Below are 24,711 nucleotides of genomic sequence, written 5' to 3' on the forward strand. Positions count from 1 at the left end.
TGTGTCATCCGTAAACATCCTCCCTTCCTCGTCTTTTATGTGGGCAATGTGCTCAGTTTTTGCCTTTTACTGTTAATGTATCTAAAACATTTCTTTGAATTTTTTACTCTCCTCCGCTATGTGTCTCTTGTAATATTTTTTGGCTGCCCAGATTGTGTTCATACACTTCTTATTAGATTCCTTGTCGTTTATGAATACTGACTGCGACCCATCCCTTTTATATTGTTTAATGCCCATTTTTTTTAGCGGTTTAGCCACCCAGGTTTAACCTTTGCTCTTTTATATTTATTGCTCATTGTATTGCACTGTGTGATACCTTTGTTTAATATATTCCTAAAGCATTCCTATTTTTCGTCCATGTTCAATGTTTCCAGGATTTGGTCCCAATTAATGTCATGTAGTAATGATTGCAGTTCAGAAAAATCAACTTGTTTGAAATTGTTCAAGTGTTCTTGTGCTACCCTCCTTTTTCTGTTTTACGTTAAATTTGATCATTCTATGATCACTAGAACCCAAGTTGTCCAATATGTCCACATCTCAGATCAGACTTGGATCATTCATAATTAATAAATCTAGCAGGGCGTTCTTCCTAGTTGGGGAATCTACCAACTGGGACATGAAGTTGTCCTGTAAGACATTCAGGCCTTTAACCACTTTCAGACCGGACCATTTTGCTGGTCAAAGACCAGACCACTTTTTGCGATTCGGCACTGCGTCGCTTTAACTGACAATTGCGCGGTCGTGCGATGTGGCTCCCAAACAAAATTGGCGTCCTTTTTTTCCCACAAATAGAGCTTTCTTTTGGTGGTATTTGATCACCCCTGCGGATTTTATTTTTTGAGCTATAAACAAAAATAGAGCGACAATTTTGAAAAAAACGCATTATTTTTTACTTTTTGTTACTTCTACATATTTTTGGTAAAAAAAATCGCAATAAGCGATTATTGATTGGTTTGCGCAAAAGTTATAGCGTTTACAAAATAGGGATAGTTTTATAGCATTTTTATTAATATTTTTTATTTTTTTTTACTAGTAATGGCGGCGATCAGCGATTTTTATTGTGACTGCGACATTGTGGGGGACCCATCGGACATTTTTGACACATTTTTGGGGCCATTGTCATTTATACAGTAATCACTGCTATATAAATGCAGTGATTCCTGTGTAAATGACACTGCCAGTGAAGGGGTTAACCAGTGGGTGGCAGTGTAGGGGTTAAGTGTTCCTAGGGGTGTGTTACTAACTGTGGGGGGGTTGGGCTTTCATTTAGTGAACACTGATCTCTGCTCCAATCACATGGAGCAGAGATCAGCGTCACTAGTTGCTAGGCAGAATGGAGAAATGCTGTTTACATGGCATTTCCTCCATTCAGCCGTCCCGTGAGACGATCGCGGGTCCTGCGACCGGACTCACGGGGGTCCCGGTGGCAGGGCGGCATTGAAGATTGGACGTACATGTACGTCAATATGCCTGCCCGTGCCATTCTGTCGACGTACATCGTCGTGCGCTGGTCCGGAAGTGGTTAATGAGTGAGCTGTCTCCTCTGCCCAATCAATATCAGGATAATGGAAGACCCCAATTGTGATGTTCAAATGTTCCTAAACGTGTCTTTCTTGAATGCGCCTTTTGCCATTTGTTTTTCAGACTGTAAACATTCCCCTTTTAATATGCCTGTAAATGCCTACGTGTACAGTATATGGAAAAAATAGACTTACATAGAGGTGTTTTTGCAGGCTGAAAAAAAAAATACCAAACACCTGTAAAAGCACCACTGTTAAAGTCTAGCAAGTCTAGCATGCATGAGGTTTAACAGGCTGAAAAAAATGCCTTTAACCACTTGCTTACTGGGCACTTAAACCCCCCTCATGCCCAGACCAATTTTCAGCTTTCAGCGCTGATGCACTTTGAATGACAATTGCATGGGCATACAACACTGTACTCAAATGACATTTTTATCATTTTTTTCCCACAAATAGAGCTTTCTTTTGGTGGTATTTAATTACAGCTGGGAGTTTTATTTTTTGCTAAACAAACAAAAAAAGTTGCAAAAAAAAAAATCATGTTTAATAGTTTGTTATAAATTTTTGCAAACAGGTCATTTTTCTCCTTCATTGAAGTGCACTGATGAGGCGGCACTGATAGGCTGCATTGGTGGGCACTGATAGGCTGCATTGATGGGCACTGATAGGCTGCACTGGTGGGCACTGATAGGCATAGTTAAGGCGGCACGAATAGGCACAGATAAGGCGGCACCGATGGGCACAGATAAGGCGGCACTGATGGGCAAAGATGGGCACAGATAAGATGGCACGGATGGGTGGCACAGATAGGTGGCACGGATGGGTGGCACTGATAGGTACCACTGATAGATGGGACTGATGGGCTCTGATAGGTGGCACTGATAGGTGGCTCTGATAGGTGGCACTGCTGGGCACTGATGGGCGGCACTGCTGGGCACTGATGGGCACTGGTAGATGACACTGATGGGCACGGATATGTGGCACTGGGGTGCAGCACCTTTGTTGAGGCAGATTGTGGGCACTGCTGGGTGGCACTGCGGGCACTGCTGGGTGGCACTGCTGGGTGGCACTGTGGGCACTGCTGGGTGGCACTGTGGGCACTGCTGGGTGGCACTGACGGGGGGCACTTATTTTTAATGATGTTTAGTGATGAAGGGGCAGGTGGGCACTGGCAGGGGGCAGGTGGGCACTGGCAGGGCTGGCCGTGATCGGGACTGATGTCCCGATCACGGCCGCCGGTGATCGGCTCTTTTTTTTTTCTCCTCGTGCTGTCAGCGCGAGGAGGAATAATAGCCGATTACCGGCTCCGTTATATCACATGATCAGCTGTCATTGGCTGACAGCTGATCCCGTGATAAGGGGTCGGGATCGACCCCTTGCTCGGATCGGTGATCAGGCGAGTCTCATAGACTCGGCCGATCACAGAGCGTGCGGCGCGCGCCCCCAGGGGGCGCGCAGGCCGCTCGTGCACGGGACGACGTCAATAGACGTAGTCCCGGCAAAGGAGGTCCGCGCTGTAGCCGTCATTCGGCTATAGCGCAGGTCTCAAGTGGTTAAAAGTAGTGTTTTTAAGCCCAGTATGCTGACTATGATGACTAAGCCATATACCCCACAGGGGTAAATCCTCTGTCCTTGAGGAACAGTCCCTCCTCATCCACCACAGGTTTAACAACAGTCTCAGCACAGCTCCATAAAACAAAGACACATCATTATGCTTTCCATAAAAAAAAAAAACTGGTTTATTACAATAATAGATTAAGAGAACTCACATTCACACGGGTGAATGGATTGCTTATCAAATTCCTTATAGCACCCTCTCTCTGGCTAAAATAAAAATTTGATTCTACTTCCTTCAACTCCTGGAAATGTCCCCAGTGCGATTATGTCACACTTTCAGCTCCACTTCAGTTGGACTGGCGTAATTATTGTTGTGGTTGAGCTGTGGTTTTACCATCCCAACCTTAAATAGAACCACTTGTGCAGGGTCCAAGGAGTTGAGGCAGGTGGGGAGGAGGTGATACAAGTGTAATCAGTCAAGGCATCGTAAATAATCACCATGCCACTCCCAGGCAGTCTATGTTCAGGGCTGATCACTCACATGTGATCGCTACATGAGCGATTACATGCACGTGGCCATGATTAGCTGTGGAATCCAGAAACCTCCCATTGCTTTCAATGGGACTGCCTCCCACAGCTAATCCTGGGAACCGCCACTGGGATTCTCACATATAATCAGAGACAGGTGTGACTGCATCCTTATGTGCTGCTGCACACTCTAGAAGCACATGAGTGGTCAATGTGTGGGGCCCTCTTCTTCCGACTTTCGGGGGTCTTGTCCCCCTCTTCAGTTCTTCTTGTCAGGCCACCGAGCCTTCTTCTAGCTCTTTTACAAGCGGTGGCCCGGTCTTCTGTTGCCGCTGCCACTGTCGCCATCTTCTGTTCTTCTCTTCTTCTCTTCAGGAGATGTTGCCTCGTCGCTGTCTCTGCTCACAATGACAGGGACGCGGCGTGCGGCGACTTATATAGGGACATCCCGCATGATGTCCCCGCCCATTATTATGTCACACTCCCAGAGGATGCTGGGACTGTGACATCATAATGGGCGGGGACATCATCCGATGTTGTCCCTATATAAGTTGCTGCGCGCCGTGTCCCTGTCATTGTGAGCAGAGACAGCGACGAGGCAGAAGACCGGGCCACCGCTTGTAAAAGAGCTAGAAGAAGGCGCGGTGGCCCGGCAAGAAGAACCGAAGAGGGGGACAAGACCCCCAAAGTCAGAAGAAGAGGGCGGCGGTGGCGAAGAAGAATGCCGCGCTCCTCCGCTAGTAAAAGAGCTAGCAGAAGATAGCGGAGGAGTTCGGTGAGAAGACGGAAGAAGACCCCTGGAGCGGTGCAATAAACTATTTTAACCCTTGTGTGTTGTGTTTTTTTTGTTTTACATTTTCTTCACAGGTGAATGGGTAGGGGTACATTGTACCCCATACTCATTCACATAGGGTGGGGTTCACATAGGGTGGGGGGCCGGGATCCGGGGCCCCCTTATTAAAGGGGGCTCCTGAATTCCGATAAGCCCCCCGCCCGCAGACCCCGACAACCAAGGCCAGAGTTGTCGGGAAGAGGCCCTTGTCCTCATCAACATGGGGACAAGGTGCTTTGGGGTGGGGGTGCAGCGCGGCCCCCCCTTCCCCAAGGCACCACCCATGTTGAGGGCACGCGGCCTGGTACGGCTCAGGAGGGGGGGGAGGCGCTCGCTCGTCCCCACCCCCTTTCCTGGCCAGCCGGGTAGCGTGCTCGGATAAGGGTCTGGTATGGATCTGGGGGGGACCCCCAAGCTGTTTTTTCAGCGTATGGGGTTCCTCTTAGAATCCATACCAGACTTAAGGGCCTTATATGCTCTCGGAGGGGGAACCCACGCCAATTTTTTTTAATAAATTTGGCGTGGAGTTCCCTCTTGAGAGCTGATAATTCTGTCAGAGTCGCCTCCGTATAGATGGAGATCCGACTTGGAGGCAACCTCCATTGAAATCAATGGGTACCAGTCACCTACAAGTCGGATTGAAGTAGTACAGGAACCTTTTCTGAAGTCGGAGTGACTTCAGTAGTGTGCATTAAGACGGCTCTCATTCACTTACATTGATTTTTACATGTTGTCCGACCTGAGGCGACTAGGGGCGACCTGAAGTCGGATCTGAGTCGCCCCTGTGTGAACCGGCTCTAATTGTTTATTTGATTACTGTCACTCTTACCCCTAACACAGGTGGACAGTCTCTATAGCTACCTTCTGTGTTCTTCACCTAAGGCAGCCACCATTCTCATATGGCAAGCAGGCCTACTGGTACCTGGTTGTTCCAAGGACTTATAAACAATGCTATAGTGCCTCGCTACAACACTGGGGCAGACAAAACTGAGCAAAGCAAACAGGTACTTGCAGTTGGTAGACAGGCAGAGTGGTTCAATGAAAGTACAGGAACAAGGCAGGCAAGGTCCAGAATAGTCAGGGTCAAATCCGTAGTCAAAAAACAAGCAGAGTTACGAGCGTATCCCATATCTGACCTGAGGTTGTCAACAGGGGAATCCAAACTAGTAGACAGGGCAGACAAATAGGGAGCTTGGAACACATGTTGAATAGGGAATAGAACCCCCCCCCCCCCCCCCCCATTCAGTTTGCAGCAGAATATGGGAAAGGGCAAAAAATTTGTGCGAACATGCAAACATTGTTAGAGTCTATGGGACACAAACAGAAAAACTCAAAAGTGCTAATTTTAAAGGATTTTATGCCATAAAAAGTGTATGGGGACCCAAGTCCTTCCCCAGGAGCAGTGAAACAATAAAAATAAAATATTCCTTGTGGGTTCCCCCCAGTCCATTACCAGGCCTCAGGTCTGGTATGGATACTAAAGGGAACCCCACACCAATATTAAAAAAAAATGGTGTGCCCCCCCCCAAAAAAAAATCCATACTAGGCCCTTCAGGTCTGGTATGAATTTTAAGGGGAACCCTTCACCAAAATAAAAAAATCCCGTTATAATACCCTGACCCTTATCTGCACATGCAACCTGGCAGGCCACAGATCCCCCCACCCCATGTGAATAGGTATGGAATACATTGTACCCATTCACCAAAAAAAGTATCAAAAAGGTAAAAATGACAGGAGACAGTTTTGGGCAATGGCTCCATCCCTCAATGTCCATCCATCTTCAATCACGGTGCCGACAATCTCAGAAAAAAAATAAAAACAGAAAAATTCTGCCTCCATGGGAGGTGTCCCTGTGATTGCCGTCTTTTTGCTTTGACAGCTCTTATATATGCAAGACCGGGACCACCCGCTGACGTAACTGAGTGTGCCAGCACCCTTCTGACATCATGTCACTGGGTGGCCCTGCCCTTGACTATATAACAGCTGTCAAAGCAAAAAGACGGAAATTAGTGGGACACCTCCCATGGAGGTGGAGTTTTTACATTTTTATATTGGGACCGTTGTTGCCATGATTGAAGATGGATGGACATCATGGGACACTTTATTAAAGGAATTGTCCAAAACTGTCTCCTGTCATTTTTACTTTTTTGACACTTTTTTTGGTGAATGGGTAGGGGTACAATGTAGCTCATACCCAATCACATGAGGATGGCTGGGATTCATGTTGAAGGGGGCTTCCCAATTCTGATAAGCCCCCCACCCACAGACCCCCACAACCGGGCAAGGGTTGTGGGGATGAGGCCCTTGGGACCGCAAAGAACCCTCCCCTTGTTGAGAGCATGTGCCCTGATACGGTTCAGGAGGTTAGGGTGCTTTCTCCCCCCATTTTCCTGCTGCCTGCCCGGTTGAGTGTTCAGATAAGGATCTAGTATGGTTTTTAGGGGGACCTCACGCCAGGATGAAAAAAATGACACAGAGTCCCCCCAAAATCCATACCAGATCTTTATCCGAGCATGCAACCTGGCAGGACCTGGTATGGATTTTGGGGGAACCCTGTGCCATTTTTTTAAATCTTGGTGTGGGGTTCCACTTAATCACTTCAATACAATATTATATATACTACACTGCCTGAATATAGATTCTACACTGAACATCTAATCTACACTAAATGCAGAACACCCGATGTTTGAGTCAAACTTACGATCGCCTTGAACATCGGGTTCATCCCTAATGTTGAACACACTATCACAAGCATGAGACTGCAGGCTTGTCTGGCTTAAATCAGGTTTGGTCTCCACCCAGAGACTGGCTACAGCAATCACCTTGCAGATGAACAGAGAGACAAGGAGAATGTAACACAATCAAAACCAGGATGCTGGAATGAGACCAGCAGCTATCAAACAGCAGAAGCGCTACATACTCCTGACAATTACCATATTTACCAGCATATAACACGCACTTTTCCTCTGAAAATAGGGGATAAATTACGGGTATGTGTTATATGCTGATAGTGTACCTTGGAGGGGAAGGAGGATGAACACTGCCGGAATTCACCGAGCCATGATTTCCTGTTTTCTCGGCTCTCACTCGGCTCTAAGTCGGTTCTCACTCGGCTCTCACGTTGCATACACAGTCTCTCCTCTGCCACCGGCATTAGGTCAGTGTTCTGTCACAGGAGCTGGTCCAATGCCGATGGCGGAGGTGGGACTGTGCATGTGAATTCCGACTGAAAGCCGAGTAAACAGGACATAATGGCTCGGTGATTTCCAGTGGCGCTCTTTCCCCTCCTTCCCCTCCGAGGTGATTTCCTGCACTGCATTGATGAGAGCTGGTGAGAATGCAGATGGGCATTATTTAGGCAGCTGTACTGATGGGAGATGGGCTGCATATGGGTGCAGATCAGGCTGCAGATGGGCACAGATCAGGCTGCAGTTGGGCACAGATCAGGCTGCATTGAAGCTGCAGATGGGCACAGATCCCATTGCAATGAAGCTGCAGATGGGCACAGATCATGCTGCATTGAGGCTGCAGATGGGCACAGATCAGGCTGCATTGATTGGCAATGGCCATTATTTTGCTTCAAAATGGTTTATTTAAAAAAAAAATGTTTTTTTTCCTGAAACTTCCCTCTTAAATTGAAGGTGTGTGTTATATGCCTGTGCGTCTTATACGCCGATAAACATGGTACTCGCCCTTTCTTTATGAATTCCAGTGGTTTTATTGTATGTTTAAAGGATGTTAAAAAGTGTAATGAACAAAATTCTGTATCTCATAGTCTACAATCACTTTTTCCTTTGAACTCTTTTGTAATTAATTGTTGTAGATTAATATATTTGATGTTTATGGATACATTAGAGCAACTGCATAAGGAATTTCAGACCATCAAGATATTGTTTGTGTTGCACAATAACATTCTACAGCACTTTTATATAGTTGAATATTTGTATATGTACATGTGCTATACATATGTGTTTACAGGAGATTTAATACTATTTGACTGTGTTCTTTTACAGTACCTGGCTTTCCGTATCCTGCTGCAACAGCTGCTGCTGCATATAGAGGGGCACATCTTAGAGGTAGAGGCCGTACAGTCTATAACACATTTCGTGCAGCAGCACCTCCTCCTCCTATCCCAGCTTATGGCGGGTAAGAAATATATCCTTTTTATTCTATTATTATATTTTCCCAACAGCAAAAAACAACTTTCTTAAGCCCCGTACACACGAGAGGACTTATGTCCGACAGACTTCCGAAGGAGTTCTGTCGGAGTTCTGCCGGAGTTCCGACAGAGTTCTGACGGACTTTTCGGCTGAGCGGACTTGGCCACACACAATCACACTAAACTCCGATGGATTCGAACGTGATGACGTACGACTGGATTCGAATAAGGAAGTTCATAGCCAGTAGCCAATAGCTGCCCTAGCATTGGTTTTAGTCCGTCGGAATAGCATACACACGAGCAAATTTTTCGAAGGGTCCGGCGGAGTTCCTTCGGAAAAATTTGAAGCATGTTCCATATTCTAAAGTCCTTCAGACTTTGGCGAGTCAAAAGTCTGTTGCAGCCCACACACGATCGAATAGTCTGACGGAATCAGTCCGTCGGACTTTGGATGTTGAAAAGTCCGCTCGTGTGTACGGGGCTTTAGAGAAATGCATGCTGTTCTTCTCTTACTGCAGAAACTAACACAGTGTGTTGCCAGGCCAAGTGCCTGAAGTTGTGCACCTTGCTCAGGCTATTGAAAAATTACTGTAATTTGTACTGTCATGGTTGGTGGCTTTAAGCATTTGATATACAGTATCACATGTTGTTGATGTAAATGATACTAGAGCTTAGATGCTGCAGAATTTGCGACAATTGAAAATGTACCTCTTCTGATTGCAAACATCTGGTCATTAAAGAGGTTTGATGAAGCGACACTGTGAAGCGCCCCTCAAATTCTCAAATTTTACCACCAAAATCTTTTTTTTTGTGTTCACTTAAGGTGCAGATGTATCAGAAAATGTGTGATCCTCAGTATACACCTCTTGACAAAGTGTAGAAGGAATGAAAAATGGCCATCGGTGCTCTGATTTATATAGCTGCACTACTAAAGTTTCTTTCATTTGAGTATAGGATCTCTCATAGCTCATGTATAGTGATGGTCTGGGTGTCATGAATCTGCAGTAATGTTCATGTCTGTCTGTCTGCTTACCTCTCTTTTGTGTTCAGCTTAAAGACAGATTGCTGTTCACCTGTGTGCTTGAGAGAAGTAATCTTCCCTCAAGCATGGCTCCATCCCATCCTCTAACAGGAAACGCAACGAACAGGAGTTGACGATCATTCACTGAGGATATTTATATGGGACTGTAGTTATGGGAATTTTTTTTCACTTTTTTTTTCACTTTTTCTTTTTTGTGATGATGAACTGTCGCTATTATTAGTTCACCTTTTAAGTTGATTTATTCATGAATTGTGCTCTCACAGAGTGGGACTAGTTAATATAGAGGGCTTATTTCATATTTATTATCAATTTTATAATTTATCATTTTATAATCTATCGTTAATAATTTATCATTAACAATTAATTTATTAATATAGTTAGTGTTTGTAAACTCACTGGTGGTATTTAGCACATTTGTACATTTTTTTTATGATCACGTAAATATTTGATACAATAATTATATTGTAAAAGGTCTACCACAACTAGTGTGGATTAGTTGGTTTGATTGAGAAGGGGTGTTAAAATACACTGATTCACAGTAGAGGTGAGGAATTGAAATTTCTTGTAAGCTTGGTGCAGTCCACATATTCTATACATAAAAACACTTGAAGACTGTTGCTGAGTGTTAGACTCCACATCCATGCTGACACAATCCTCCTCCACCTCCTCCTCTTCTTCCTGTGTATCTGGCGGGCCTGCAGGAATATTATCTGGATAAAGGGGGCCTTGAGAGGTAAGGAAGTCCTCCTCTTCCTCCTGCTTTTCATGCCTCAAGTGCCCTGTCCATTATTCCCCAAAGTGTGTGCTCCAACAGGAAGAAAAGAGGGACAGTGTTACTGATGCATGCATGGTCACTGCTCACCATCCTCGTGGCCTCCTAAAATGGTGACAGGACAGTGCATGCATGCTTTATCAGTAGAAAAGAAGCCAAGCTCCCCTGACCCTGTCCTGATGCCATACTTACACAGGTACTCATTGATGGCCCTCTACTGCATGTGCAGCCACTGCAGCATTGCCAACATTGAGTTCCACCTGGTGGGCATGTCCCTGTGAATGTCAGCCAGATGAGCGGTGGCATTGTATGACCAGCGGAAATGACCACAGACTTTTCTGGCCTGCCTAAGGAGATCTTGTAAGCCTGGGTACCTGCTCAAGAACCGCTGTACCCCCAAATTCAGGACATGTGCCAAACATGGAACATGGGTCAAGTGTAGACTTGTGCACAACGGAAAATTTCGTTTAGTTTCGGTTCATTGTCATTCGTAAAATACATCATTTCGTTCTGTTATATTCGTTATGTTATGTTAATACGTTTTCGGATAATTCGTTATTATTCGTAGAGTTTCGAATTCATTCGTTCGTATTCGTTGAAATTCGTTATTTATGTATGTATATACATTTGTGATAATGATTTGTAGTTTGGAAAGTCTTTTGTTTAATGAATCTTTTAACACACACAATGACAACGTCTCTTCTCCTCGGCTCAAATACAATACAACACCCTTCTAACTCAGTTCTCAGGAATGCACTTTGCCAGTAATCCATCCTCCGGGAAAAAATTAATTGGCTGATTGGACTATAAGATTTACTTTGAGCTGACCTTTTGTTTCATTAGATCTTTAAAGAATTACCGAATCATGTCAAATTCATTCGAATTCATTTGTTATATTTCTTTCTTATTCGTTGTTATTCGTTATATTTTTATTCGGACATTCGGATGCATCCGAATGTCCGAAAGATGCAAAATTCGGCCGAATTTCGATTTGTTACGAAACAAATTGCACAAGCCTAGTCAAGTGTCCTTGTCAGAGAGAAGGTTGGTGCCATTGTCGCATATAACCATTCCTGGCTGAAGCTGGCATGGTGTCAACCACCTCTGAGCCTGCCCCTGCAGAGAAGACAGAATCTCTGCCCCAGTATGACTCCTGTCCCCTAAGCAGACCAACTCAAGCACCGCATGGCATCTTTTTGCCTGACTGCTTGCGTAGCCCCTTGAACACTAATGGAGCACCACTGGTTCAGAGGACAAATCTGTAGAAGAGGCCATAGAGGAAGAAGAAGAGGAGGGGGTGGAGGAGAGAGCTGTGGCAAAATCACCACTAGCATTTTGGAGGTGTGGTGGCAGAACAAGCTCCAACAATACTGAACCCTCTCCTGCATCCTTCCCAGCTGCCAGAAGAGTTACCCAGTACGCCATGAAGGAAAGGTAATGTCCCTGCCCATGCCTGCTGGACCATGAGTTAGTGGTAATATGCACCTTACTGCTGACCGCCTTGGTCAACGAGGCCAAAAAATTGCCTTCCACATGCTGGCAGAGAGCCAGAATGGCCTTCCGTGAAAAGAAATGGCATTTTTGAACCTGCCACTGAGGTACAGCACATTCCACAAATTCATGAAAGGAGGCAGAGTCTACCAGCTGAAAAGGCAGAAGTTGCAGTGCTAACAATTTGGCCAAGCTAGCATTCAGACACTGAGCATGTGGTTCAGCAACTGGGGTAGGGAAATTTGCCTGCTAAAATCAAGTGGCGGTGTACTGCTAGCAGATTGGCTGAAAGTACTTGGGACACCTAATTCTATACCTTCATTCCTCTCAGTGCAGGTTTTTGAGAGGACTGGAGGTATAGTGAGGTTGGAGATCCCTGATGAGGAACAAGGAAAAGTCAGACTTTTTCTTTGATGCTTGATCTGCTTCAGACATAGGTTGCAAACAGCAACAGTTCAATCTGCTGCACATGTGTCGAAAAAGGCCCACACCAAGGGACTTTTAAAAGTCAGCAGGGTCTTGCACCTACGGAGCTCTGCAGTGTGATGCAATAGGGTGGCTGCCCTTAAGCTGCCCCCAGAGGACATCCTGCCTCATTGGAGTTGTGCCTCCTCCTCCTCTCTTCTATCAGGCACCCAAGTAGAGTCAGTGACCTCATCATCTCCTCCATCTTCATCACTGGAGCAAACTTGGCAATATGCTGCAGCTGTGGGAAAATGACTGCCAGTTACTTGTCCTTCTTGGAAACCCCCCTCTCTCTAGGCTCACGTTACTCCCTTCCTCAACCTGGGAACCCACATCAGAGCCTTCAAATCGCTGAGCATGTTCCAGCAGCGTGTACACTGTGGTTGAATAGTGCTGGGGACGACTCCGTGCATGATGGTGGGGCTATGGAAGGAGTGACTGTGGACAAGGAGCTGGTGAAATAGGCCACTTTGTCAGCTGCATTGAAAGGCAAACTACTATGAGCCCGGGTGACAGAGGATGAGGAGGATGAGGGCAGCTTTGTTATCCACTCCACCAACTCTTCTGCATGTTCTGGCTCAATAACACGGCCAGTAGCAGAAAAAAAGGACAAGCGTGCCCCGTGGCCACATGCAGAGTATGCACCATGTCCACGACCAGCACTGTTGACTGTAGACACAGTCTGCTTGCCCTATTTTAGTGGCATGTGGCTTTATGTACATGATGTATATTTTGTTTTGCAACACCACACTACACTCTATTAGATACTGTGTACACCGCCTGCACTTTATTAGCAACTGTACTATGGTTGCACTGTATTGTGCACTGTGTACACCACCAGAAGTGTAGTAGCAACTGTACTACAGCTGCACTGTATGGTGCACTGTGTACACCACCAGAAATGTAGTAGAAACAGTACACAACAGAATGCACTGTAGATATAGGCTATAATGGATGAAGAATATATATATATATATATATATATATATATATATATATGCACGGGGAAAGGCATAAGGAAGTCCCTGTGCGACAGAGGGTTATATAACAAGTCTCAGAAGAACAGAAGTGTCACGCGGCAGAAGACTCCCACAGAGGCGGATCGTGCAGACAGGGCAGAGAAGAAGCCGGAGCAAGATGCGGGATGAGAAGAGTAGAGGAAGAAGATGAAGAAGAAGAAGTTGGAGAGAAGATGGAGAAGAAGAAGAACACCGAAAGAAGACCAGAAGAAAGAAGATGGAAGAAGAAGTGGAGAGAAGAAGAAATTAATAAAGGACTTGTCAAAAACCGTCTCTTGTGTTTTTTAACCCTTTTGAAACTTTATTTGTGAAATCTTAGAGTTACATTTGTACCCCATTACCCATTCACACGGGGGGGGGGGGATCTGGGGGCCCCCTGCCCTTTTTTTATTTTGACACGGGGTTCCCCTTAATACCCATACCAGACCTGAAGGGACTGGTATGGAATTTAGGGGGACCCCTACGCATTTTTTTTAAAAATTTTGGTTCAGGGTTCCCCCGTGGGGAAATTCCATGACGTTTTTATCAATGAACTTTTATGTGAATTGTCAGACCGACGATTCATTAAAGCCGGGAGTCATTTTAAATGCCTTTTTTTTTTCCTTTAGAAATGTAATTTTGCTGTCAGACTGATCTAAACATGGGAAACATGCTCCCCTTTACAGGCATATATAGTATTGATAAAAACGGCATGGAATTTCCCCACAAGGGAACCCCTAACCAAAATGAAAAAAAAATGCATGAGGGTCCCCCTAAATTCCATACTAGGCCCTTCAGGTCTGTTATGGATAGTTAAGGGGAACTCCACGCCAAAATAAAAAAAATGGCGTTGGGTCCCCTCCTGAAGTGACACATGCCCTTAACATTGGGAGAGTGCTTTGGGGTAGCAGCCCCCCCAAAGCACCTTGTTCCCATGTTGATGAAGGAACGGCTTCCACCAAACATTTCACCACTCGTGATTCAAACGTACCCTTTATGGGGCTGCACTCACTAAAACACCAGAAAAATAGAGCCTTCAGTATAACATCAGTCATAAGTGAACTCCTTCTTGGCCACTAGATGTCTCTATTACTGTAATGGGGCTCCAGTGTACCATCTGATTATTTTGTAGGAATTATTTAAGCACTGTGACAACCGCAATTGGATGCACAGTGTTAGTCTGTTCAAATTAGGAGCATGCAGCTACCAAGCTGTCCAAGAGTCTGAGGAAAAAATGTCTGTGTGCTCACATCAGGGATCAGCTGAGGACTGGCGTTTTGGTGAGTGCATCCCCATAAGGGGTACGTTTGAATCACGAGTGGTGAATCGTTTGGTGGAAGCCGTTCCTTCATTTAATTACGATAACATCTGTTGAATCACTACTGAGCACCGCTGTTATAAACTCAGAAAGAAATTTACTATCTCTCTTTTAGAGGAAAGTGACAAAGCGCTGCTATATATATATGAGAAAGTGGACTCTTCATTGGGACAATTTTTTTGTATATTCTTTTTACAGGTTCTTTTACTAAAAAGTAGCAGCTACTTTTGATTCAACTATTTTATAGTATTGATTCAATTAATTATTTGACCAGTTTTATTTGTTTTTTATCTGTTTATTTATTTATTTATTTATTCATTCCATTCATAAGCGCAGAGAAGTGTGAAAACAGGGTGGATTTATTGATTGTTTGGCATACTTATTGAAAGGTCTTATTAATGATTTGAACAGGGGCAAAATTATATCTCTCTCTCTCTGGAGTTCATACTTCTCTTAATACAATCTTGCTTTGGAAATCTTGCTTTGGAAACCGTAGCTTGGCATTGAATGCTATTATTGAGCTTATGATCTACCAAAACCCCCAGATCCTTCTCCACTACAGATTCCTCCAGTTGCACTCCCCCTAGAATGTATGATGCATGCATATTCTTAGCCCCCAAGTGCATAACTTTACATTTCTCAACATTAAACTTTACCTGCCACATAGTCGCCCAATTAGACAGAGCATTGAGGTCGGCTTGTAAATTGGAGACATAACCTGTAAGGACGTTATTCCACTGCATAGCTTGGTGTCATCTGCAAAGACGGAAATGTTACTCTTGATCCCAGACCCAATATCATTTATAAAGATATTAAAAAGTAAGGGTTCCAGCACTGAACCTTGGGGTACACCACTGATAACCTTAGACCATTCAGAGTAAGAATCATTAACCACCACTCTCTGAATTCTGTCTTTTAGCCAGTTTTCTATTCATTTACAAACTGATATTTCCAAACCTGTAGACTTTACCTTACACGTGAGCCGTGTGTGCAGAACTGTATCGAACGCTTTTGCAAAATCCAAGTATACCACATCCACCGCCATCCCTCTGTCCAAGGCTTTACTTACCTACTCATAACAAGAAATACGGTTTGTCTGACAACTTCTGTCTATCATGAATCCATGCTGTCTGTTGCTTAAAATATTTTTTTTCCTGCAAGAACCCATCTATGTGGTCTTTTATTAATCTCCCCAGTAAATACAATGGCTTTGAAATTACAGAGCTCAATTCTTTTAGGATCCATGGGTGGATGCCATCAAGTCCAGGTGCTTTAATCACCTTTATTCTGTCCAAATATTTCTAGACCATATCACTTTTGAGCCAGTGTGGATTTGGGGCTGTGTCACTACCACCCCCATTATGGACATGAGCTCCTTTGTATACACAGAGCTGAAGAAAGTATTTAATAAATTAGCCTTCTCTTTGTCCCCAGTCACCCACTCCAGATTATTTTGTAAAGGGCCTACATGACCAGACTTGACCTTTTTACTATTAATATATTTGAAGAATTTTTGGGGGTTTGTCCTACTATCTTTTGCAATCTGTCTTTCGTTTGGAATTTTTGCATCCTTGATTTCCTTTTTACATATTCTGTTATATTCTTTGTAACATTTAAATGACACTAGTGTTCCTTAATTTTTATATTTTTAAAAGCTCTTTTCTTATAGTTTATATTTACTTTAGCCACATACGTTTTATTTTTAGCCTTTTAAACTTATTTCCCATGGGAATATACTTTGCAGTGAGATCACAAACAGTCTTTTTGAAGAATTCCCATTTCTGTTCTGTGCCCATTGATACCAATATTCTCTCCCAGTCTAAGTCCTGGAGAGCAGCCCCTCATCCTTGGAAAATTTGCTCTCTTGAAATTAAGTGTTTTTTTATCTTTCCTGTATGTGATTTTTGCTTACAGATAACATCAAATGATATCATGTTATGGTCACTGCTACCCAGGTGTTCCTTTATCTGAACATTAGTAACACGCTCTGCGTGGTTTGAGATTACCAGGTCCAACATAGCATCATTCCTAGTTGGGGCCTCAATAAACTGGACCATAAAATTGTCCTGTGATAGGTTTATAAATGTTTGCCCTTTAACTGTCCCAGCAGTGCCATTACTCCAGTCAATTTCTGGGTAGTTAAAATCCCCCATTATTATCACTGTCCCAGTCCTTGCCGCCCTTTTTATCTGTGCAGGGAGCTGAGTCTCCACCTCCTCATTAACATTGGGTGGTCTATAATAAACTCCAATGATTAACTTTGAACTATGCACACCTGTGTGCAGTTCCACACATAATGCTTCAGACTCATCACACTCTCCATCCACCTCTTTCACACTCGCTTTGAGATCACTTCTCACATACAGACAGACCCCTCCACCTTTCCTTTTTACTCTGTCTTCCCGAAAGAGTGCATAGCCAGGAATATTAATAGCCCAGTCATGTGAGGAATGAAGCCAAGTTTCAGCAATACCGATTACATCATAACTCTCCTGATGCAACAGAGCTTCCAACTCACCTATTTTGCTTGGCAGACTTCTGGCATTGGTGAACAAACATTTTAATTGCATTAATATATTTTGACTGGTCACATACTATCCTCTTGGGTGTTCTGAGACTGCAACTAGGACTTGCTATTATACTTACCTTGGGTTTATGTGTTTTGGTTACCCTACCACTAATACCCCTAATATTACCCTCTGGAATATGTTCCATGCTGACTATGTCTATCTCTGGACCCCCCATCCCCCACTGTCCAGTTTAAAAACTTCTACATGTCTCCACGTCACTGGACTGCACAGTAAGTGGCATGGTCCACATGATAAGACACAAGTGGACCAGAAAACATGTTCTACGATGATACATCCCTTACAGTATAAAGAACGCTGGTGGCTACAAAAGATTCAGAACCGCGCACACCGCTGTAGCTAGTGTGCCCTCCTGTGTCCTGTACCTTAATGTTGGTTACAGCACCTCCTAAATGGTTTCATCTGGTGATTCTTCAGAACCACCATTTTTTCCCCAAGTGTCCCAGATCCTGAGCAATAGCCCAATCATAATACTGCCATACTGTTTTGTACCTGGCATTCCCAGGAATCAGAAGCCACACTGGGCCAGCGATTTTGACCTCACACCATCTTGTGCCTGACAAGGTTGTGTGTTGTAGCTTGCCCTGCTGCCAGTGTGGTCTCTGAAAGGGCTGTGGTTTTGTTACAGAGAGGTGAAAACGCCTGTTCCCTGATACCGTGGAACAGTTTACTTTAATTAAAATTAACTAGTGTTGGATCAGCAGTGAATCTAATGCCGCGTACACACGAGCGGACTTTTCAACGTCCAAAGTCCGACGGACTGAGTCCGTCAGACTATTCGATCGTGTGTGGGCTGCAACGGACTTTTGACTCGCCAAAGTCCGAAGGACTTTAGAATATGGAACATGCTTCAAATTTTCCCGACGGAACTCCGCCGGACCCGGGTCCCTTCGAAAACTCCGCTCGTGTGTATGCTATTCCGACGGACTAAAACCGACGCTAGGGCAGCTATTGGCTACTGGCTATGAACTTCCGTATTCGAATCCAGTCGTACGTCATCACGTTCGAATCCGTCGGAGTTTAGTGTGATTGTGTGTGGCCAAGTCCGCTCCGCCGAAAAGTCCGTCAGAACTCCGTCGGAACTCCGGCAGAACTCCGACGGAACTCCTTCGGAAGTCTGTCGGACATAAGTCCTCTCGTGTGTACGGGGCTTAAGACTCTCACAGATGATGCTACCTACCATTACAGCTCCTTCCACATCTGCTAAACTGATATCTTTATTAGTGCCTCTCACCTTTTTAGACTGCCACTGTTTCCAGTTCCTGAAATTTTACCTGCCCTCCCACTTTCACCAATCATCAAAAAGTCAAACATCAGGAATTTGTATATAGAAATTTAGAATAAATGTGCCAATACTTAGTATTAAAAAATGTAAAATATAAAGCATATATACAACTTGCATATGCATACATGCAATATACAGACTTATTTGAAAAAAAAAACACAGTATGCAAAATGTGTCTTATGACAGCTATCAAATTAAACACATGTGAACCTCATATGAACCATAATTGTGTTTATGTCGATGCGTTTCACTGAAAAGTCTGCTTCTTTAGGAGTGAATGCAGATAAATATGTGGACATTTCACATAGGTGCGGCCACCTATACCAACTTCTGTCACCTTCACTGTTCTTTTTTCATGACTGTGATGGAACCACTTTATCACCCCACTTGAGTGCTTCCTTCCAACAAACAGTGTTTCCTGCCCTTCGGAGCTGACCGAGAGCTAATACCAGCCTTTTACCCAAAACATCATACACAGACAAGATGCTGGGATAGAACCAAATGATTGACTCTTTATTGCAACTCAGACACACACTTTACACCCCACAGGAGGACATTCCCCATCTAATCATATTACCTTAGAAATGCAAACTGTAAACAGGAATATAATTAACATTGCTAAACAGTCAACATATATCTTAAGCATTAAGCTAATTAAACAACTGGCCACCAAGGTGTTTTATCGGGTGCAGGCCAGTCAAGTTCCTCCACTCCAAACACGTTCATCCATGTCTTTATGGACCTTGCTTTGTGCACTGGTGTGCAGTTATGTTGGAACAGGAAGGGACCATTCCCAAACTGTTCCCACAAAGTTGGGAGCATGGAATTGTCCAAAATGTCTTGGTATGCTGACTCCTTAAGCCCTTGTACACACGGTCGAACATTCCGACGGAAAATGTCAGATCGGACCATGTTGTCGGATAATCCGACCATGTGGGGGGTACATCGCACTGTTTCCGTCGAAATATCCGACCGACAAAGTTTTAAAGCTGGGCTATAAAATTTTCCGACAACATGATCCGATTGGACTTTGTTCGATCGTTTGTAGAGAATTCCGATTGGACAAAGTGCCACTCATGCTCAGATCAAATTCCTAGACCAAAGCTATTGGCTACTAGCCTGAACGCAGTCCCATCGTAACTACATAACGTCATCATATTACGAACGATTGGATTTTTCCGTCAACTTTGTCCGTGTGTATGCAACACCAGTTTCGGACAAAATCCGTTGGATTTGTTGTCGGAATGTCCGACCGTGTGTACAAGGGCTTAGAGTTCCCTTCATTGGAACTAAGGGGTCAAGTACAACCCATGGAAAACAACCCCACACTATAATCCCCCCTCCTCCAAATGATATGGACCAGTGCACAAAGCAAGGTTCATAAAGACATGATGAGTGAGTTTGGCTGGCCAGCGCAGAGTCCTGACCTTAACCTGATAGAACAACTTTGACATGAATTTGAGCAAAGACTGTGAGCCAGGCCTTCTCATCCACATCAGTGCCTTACCTCACAAATGCGCTTCTGGAAGAATGGTCAAACATTCCCATAGACACACTTCTAAACCTTGTGTACAGCCTTCCCAGAAGAGTTGAAGCTGTTATAGCTGCAAAGGGCCAACTCAATATTGAATCCTATGGACTAAGACTGGGATGCCATTAACCACATGCCGACTGGGCCACAGCCGAAAGATGGCTACAGCGTGGGACGTCCTTCCAGAATCTTGCTCCTGCCCCTGGGGCACGCACCCGGGAACATCCGTGATCACGTATCACGGTAAATGGCAGCTGATAGTGGCCGTCAAATGATGGAGTGATCACATGTAAACAAACCGTCATGACGCCGGTTCCTCCCTCCCCTCTCTGTACCGATCTGCAATGAAACAAGAAAAGCCACTCCAGGTGAGTGAGTCTCTGGTTAATCCCCACACACACTAGTCGAGTGCAAGCCCAGCTTGCATGCTGTATAGAATAAGGAAATGATTCCGGACAGCTGCACTTCAAAAAATCCTTTTATTGAAGCTTCATATGACAAGTGGTTGACAGATGGAGTAGGGGACAAAGAGGTAGACGCGTTCCGCGCAAATGTTAGTGCTTAGCCATTACCTCATCTACTCATCTGCCCCACCACTGTAACTCACTTTCTCATCTGCCTCATCAATGTACCTCCTGTATCTGTCTCACCTCTGTACCCCCCTGCTCTTCTGCCCCACATCTGTTCTGTTCCCCCTGCTCTCTTGCCCCACCCCTGTAACCCCTTGCTCATCTGTCCCACGAATACACCTCCTTTCACATCTGCCCCACTGCTCTACCCCTTTACTTCTCTGTCCCATCACTGAACCCCCTGCTCATCTGTCCCACCACTGTAACCCCCTTCTCATCTGTCTCACCACTGAACCCCCTGCTCATCAGCCCCATCACTGTACCCCTCTGCTCTTTTTTCCCTCTGCTGAACACCCTTCTTATCTCTTTCACCACAGTGCCTCCCTGCACATCTGCCCCACCGCTGTACCCTCCTGCTTTTCTGTCCCATCTCTGAACCCCTCTTGCTAATTTTCCCGACCATTGTACCCTCCCGCTCATCTACTCCACCGCTGCATCTATGATATGTGCAATATGCAGAGTGGTGAAAGAAAGCAGAGCAGAGACACATATACCTGTCCTCACACACTCATCCTGCTGATCCATCTCTCACATCCAACCCACATGCTTGTATGTTTGTCATGTCACATACAAGTATCTGAAATGGATGCGCAATGATGAGTTCAGGTCAGGGGCATTTTCTGAAAGCAGTGGGCCTTTGTGCAGGATCATATGTTTCAATCACATTGAAATCCCTTCTGAGATTGGTAGTGGCAACCAAGCGAGCCATCTTCCTCCAGATAGTGGATGGGGCTCTGTGAATGGTTTTAGCAGGGGCCAATGACAGTCCTCCTCCTCCTGGAAACAGGGACTGCCCCCCTAACACAACTGCACCCAATCTCTTCCCCATCACAATAGCTGATGATCACAGCTACAGCAAAGTTATAGAACCAAACAATGTTTCCCATCTTTTACAATGTGTAGGGGCCAGGGCTATCTTTAATATTGATTGGACCCTGGGCAAAAAAATTCTTGCCCCCCCATGCAATTTCACTCTCCATCTGCTCTGAAACATACAATAAATAGCAGCTAGACTTAAAATCAGTTTACTGTATCAGATCAGGCAGCAATTGTGATTGGTTGCCAGCTGTTACAGCATATCATTACTGCTTACTGACTGGTTGCTAGAGGTTATAGCATACATTATGGCTCACTGATTAGTTGCTAGAGGTTACAGCAAATTATTTCTGCTTGTTAATTGGTTGCTAGAGATTACTGTACAGTAATACTGCTCACTGGTTGTTAGAGGTTATAGCACATCATCTCCTTACTGCAAGGGGGCATGATATACATATGAATGGTGCATTATATACATATCAATGCCGTTGGCTGCAGCTGTTTGCTTATGACTGCAGGCACTATTTACATATGAATCCCAGTTATTTACATGTAAACACAGGTGAGTCATCTGTACACAACAATAGGGCAGAGCAGCACAGCGAAGTATTAGTACCATCACTTCACACTGAGATATTGGGACAGAGCACAGGACTAAAACTTCAAGGGACAAGGGGATTTAAACTGAGATAGTTAGAAAGTATGAGGCAGCTGCCTTGGGCCCCGCAACAATGACAGGGCCCAGGGCAGCTGCCCCTTTTTTCCTGCCTTAAAGACAGCCCTGGTGGGGGCACAGTGCCCCCCCCCCCCAGTGCAGGTGCGGCATGAGGAACTCTGAAATTGGAATGCATTAGTGTCTCACTGACACTTCCCTGCACTGCTCTGCACTGCTCTGCTAATGGGGAGGGAGTTGAGTGCTGGCAAAAGAGGCTTTGCAAGGCGCTTTCGGCGCCCATGTTGAAGGTTGCATACTCCTGTTCTAGCATTCTTAAAAACAAAATACAAGCAACAATAATGCAAGGAAAATGTATTTCAGAGAAAGATACATTTCATCTCAATGTTAAAAAGATTTGTTAGAGGGAGTTACAATTGTACCATTAGAATCAATAAAAAATAAAAAATAAAATTTGCATTGGACTATAATAGCACCGATTTTCACTCCCAAAAAAACGCTCTTTAACACAGCGCTCATTTTGGTATTTACTAAAGTGCCCTGTAAAAAAAGACATTGGAACTAAAATGAGAGCTATTTACAGGTTTGAGCATGCTCGGTTGTGTTGGCAGCTACAGTAGTTGTACAGAAACAGGGAATTTATCTTTTCTCAGACTTTTAAAGATATTTCAGTGTAGAAATCACTTTTTCGCAGTTTATAAGCAGATTATATTTAAACAATATACTGCATATTACAGTACCATTTAGGCAATTATATCATGCTCTAAACATTATTTCCATGGGCACTACTCCAGGTTTAGCAGAGTGAGGGTTTGGGTGCTATTTGCTTTCAGGAAACTATAGTATACTATAATTCAGTTTTGGGAGTATTTTTTCACCAGTGCTATAGTGAATATCATTTTAATTTGCGGTAATAAGCGATGCAGCGCTAAATGACCCCCATAGTGTACATTATGGTTCAGTCTGGACATGTCTGAAAACTGACAGATGGATGTAGACTTAATGCCTATATAAAAGGACCCTAATAATACACTCTAGTTTTCATTTAATGATAAAACCTGCCTCATCTCCCCCTCCTTGAAGCCTAAAAAAGCTGCTTACATATTTTACAGCATAAGTACAATATTTGTCACTATTGTTTCTGTAATAATACACTGTAAGTCTGCAATTTTTATTTCATCATAAAACCAGGATCATTTATCTTTCTTATAGATTGTGGCCTAATGAAGTGACTGTACAATATTTGTGCCTATGTTCTCTAAAAACATGCGCTCTAGATGTCATTTCATGATAAAAACTTCCCTTTATCTCCCTCTTACACTGCAGCCTAATTAAGCTGCAACATGCTTTCCAGCTACATGTGTGGCTATAGTCAAATAATGAAGCTTTTTTTATTTCTAGATAAAATTTGCCATCTGCAATGCAGGGTTGTGGTTTTAAAGTGTTTTTTTGGCATTCTGCTTTGACATTTTGTTGAAGTTTTAAGAATATAGAGTGTGCTACTGTGTAAAATAAGCTCAAACACTGTACTATAAAACCGTTTCACCACTGTTTAGCAATTGGCATGAAGTTACGCGATTTATCTTTACTTTTTCTAATGCTGCTCCACACACGACCAGACTTTCCGGCAGAAAAGGTCAGACGGAATCATTCCGTCGGATATTGCGATCATGTGTGGGCTTCATCTGACTTTTTTCTTCAAAAATTCCAAAGGACCTAGAAATAGAACATGTTTCAAATCTGTCCGACGGAATCAATTTCTGTTGGGAAAACCATTCGTCTGTATGCTGGTCTGACAGACCAAATATGATGCAAGGGCAGCTATTGGCTACTGACCATTGAACTTCCTTTTCTAATCCCATCGTACGTCATCACATTCAAAACAAACTTATTTTGGTCTGTTCGTGTGTGGGCAAGTTCGTTTGGTCAGAAGTCCATAGGGACACCGTTTCAACTCAGTTGGGAAGACCGTCTGACCTTTTCTGCCGGAAAGTCCGGTCGTGTGTACGCGGCATAATAATAATCAACATAGTTTTTTTTTTAACCCCTTATTAATTGCCGTCCTCCATTTAGCAGAATGACGGTGGCAAAGTGGTTTCAATATCCTGACTTCTCAATGGGTATATAATAATCATTGTGTTGGAATTGATATGTCAAATGCTTTAACTGGTGTTCAGATTTGCACCCTGCCTCTTTTCAATAAACACATATTTGAATAAATAAAAAGGAAGACAAGTCAAAATCATTAGATTATGTCTAGTGTAAAGGTGTTTCAACTATCTTGAATCATATTTCATGATAACTGTTCAATTTCCACTAATTATATTAACATATGCTTTAGACTAATGTTTAAAGGTGATTAATAATGCATTCTGGAGGAGCACATTATACTTCATAAAGTGTGAATTTCCATATTAACCAGCAGCATTTCCTTCTGTATTAAAAATGTACTTGAAGTAGGGTAATACGTTTATAGGACAAACTCTAAAGAGATTACATTGTCAAAA

The 24,711-nt window shown here is 43.9% G+C and overlaps 1 protein-coding gene across 9 annotated transcripts in view; it reads left to right on the forward strand.

The window, feature by feature from the left end:
• Positions 1–24,711, forward strand: part of RBFOX1 (RNA binding fox-1 homolog 1) — a 1,314,070-nt gene that overhangs the window by 1,095,974 nt on the left and 193,385 nt on the right. For all 9 annotated transcript variants that reach the window (XM_077448827.1, XM_077448822.1, XM_077448828.1 and 6 more), the window contains one exon: positions 8,451–8,583. In XM_077448827.1, coding sequence (XP_077304953.1) covers positions 8,451–8,583 — 133 coding nt within the window. The remainder of the gene's footprint in view (positions 1–8,450; positions 8,584–24,711) is intronic.

The sequence above is a fragment of the Lithobates pipiens genome, unplaced genomic scaffold, assembly GCF_037356315.1.
Source record: "Lithobates pipiens isolate NorthernLeopardFrog02 unplaced genomic scaffold, aLitPip1_a1.2 Scaffold_22, whole genome shotgun sequence".
Taxonomy (NCBI): domain Eukaryota; kingdom Metazoa; phylum Chordata; class Amphibia; order Anura; family Ranidae; genus Lithobates; species Lithobates pipiens.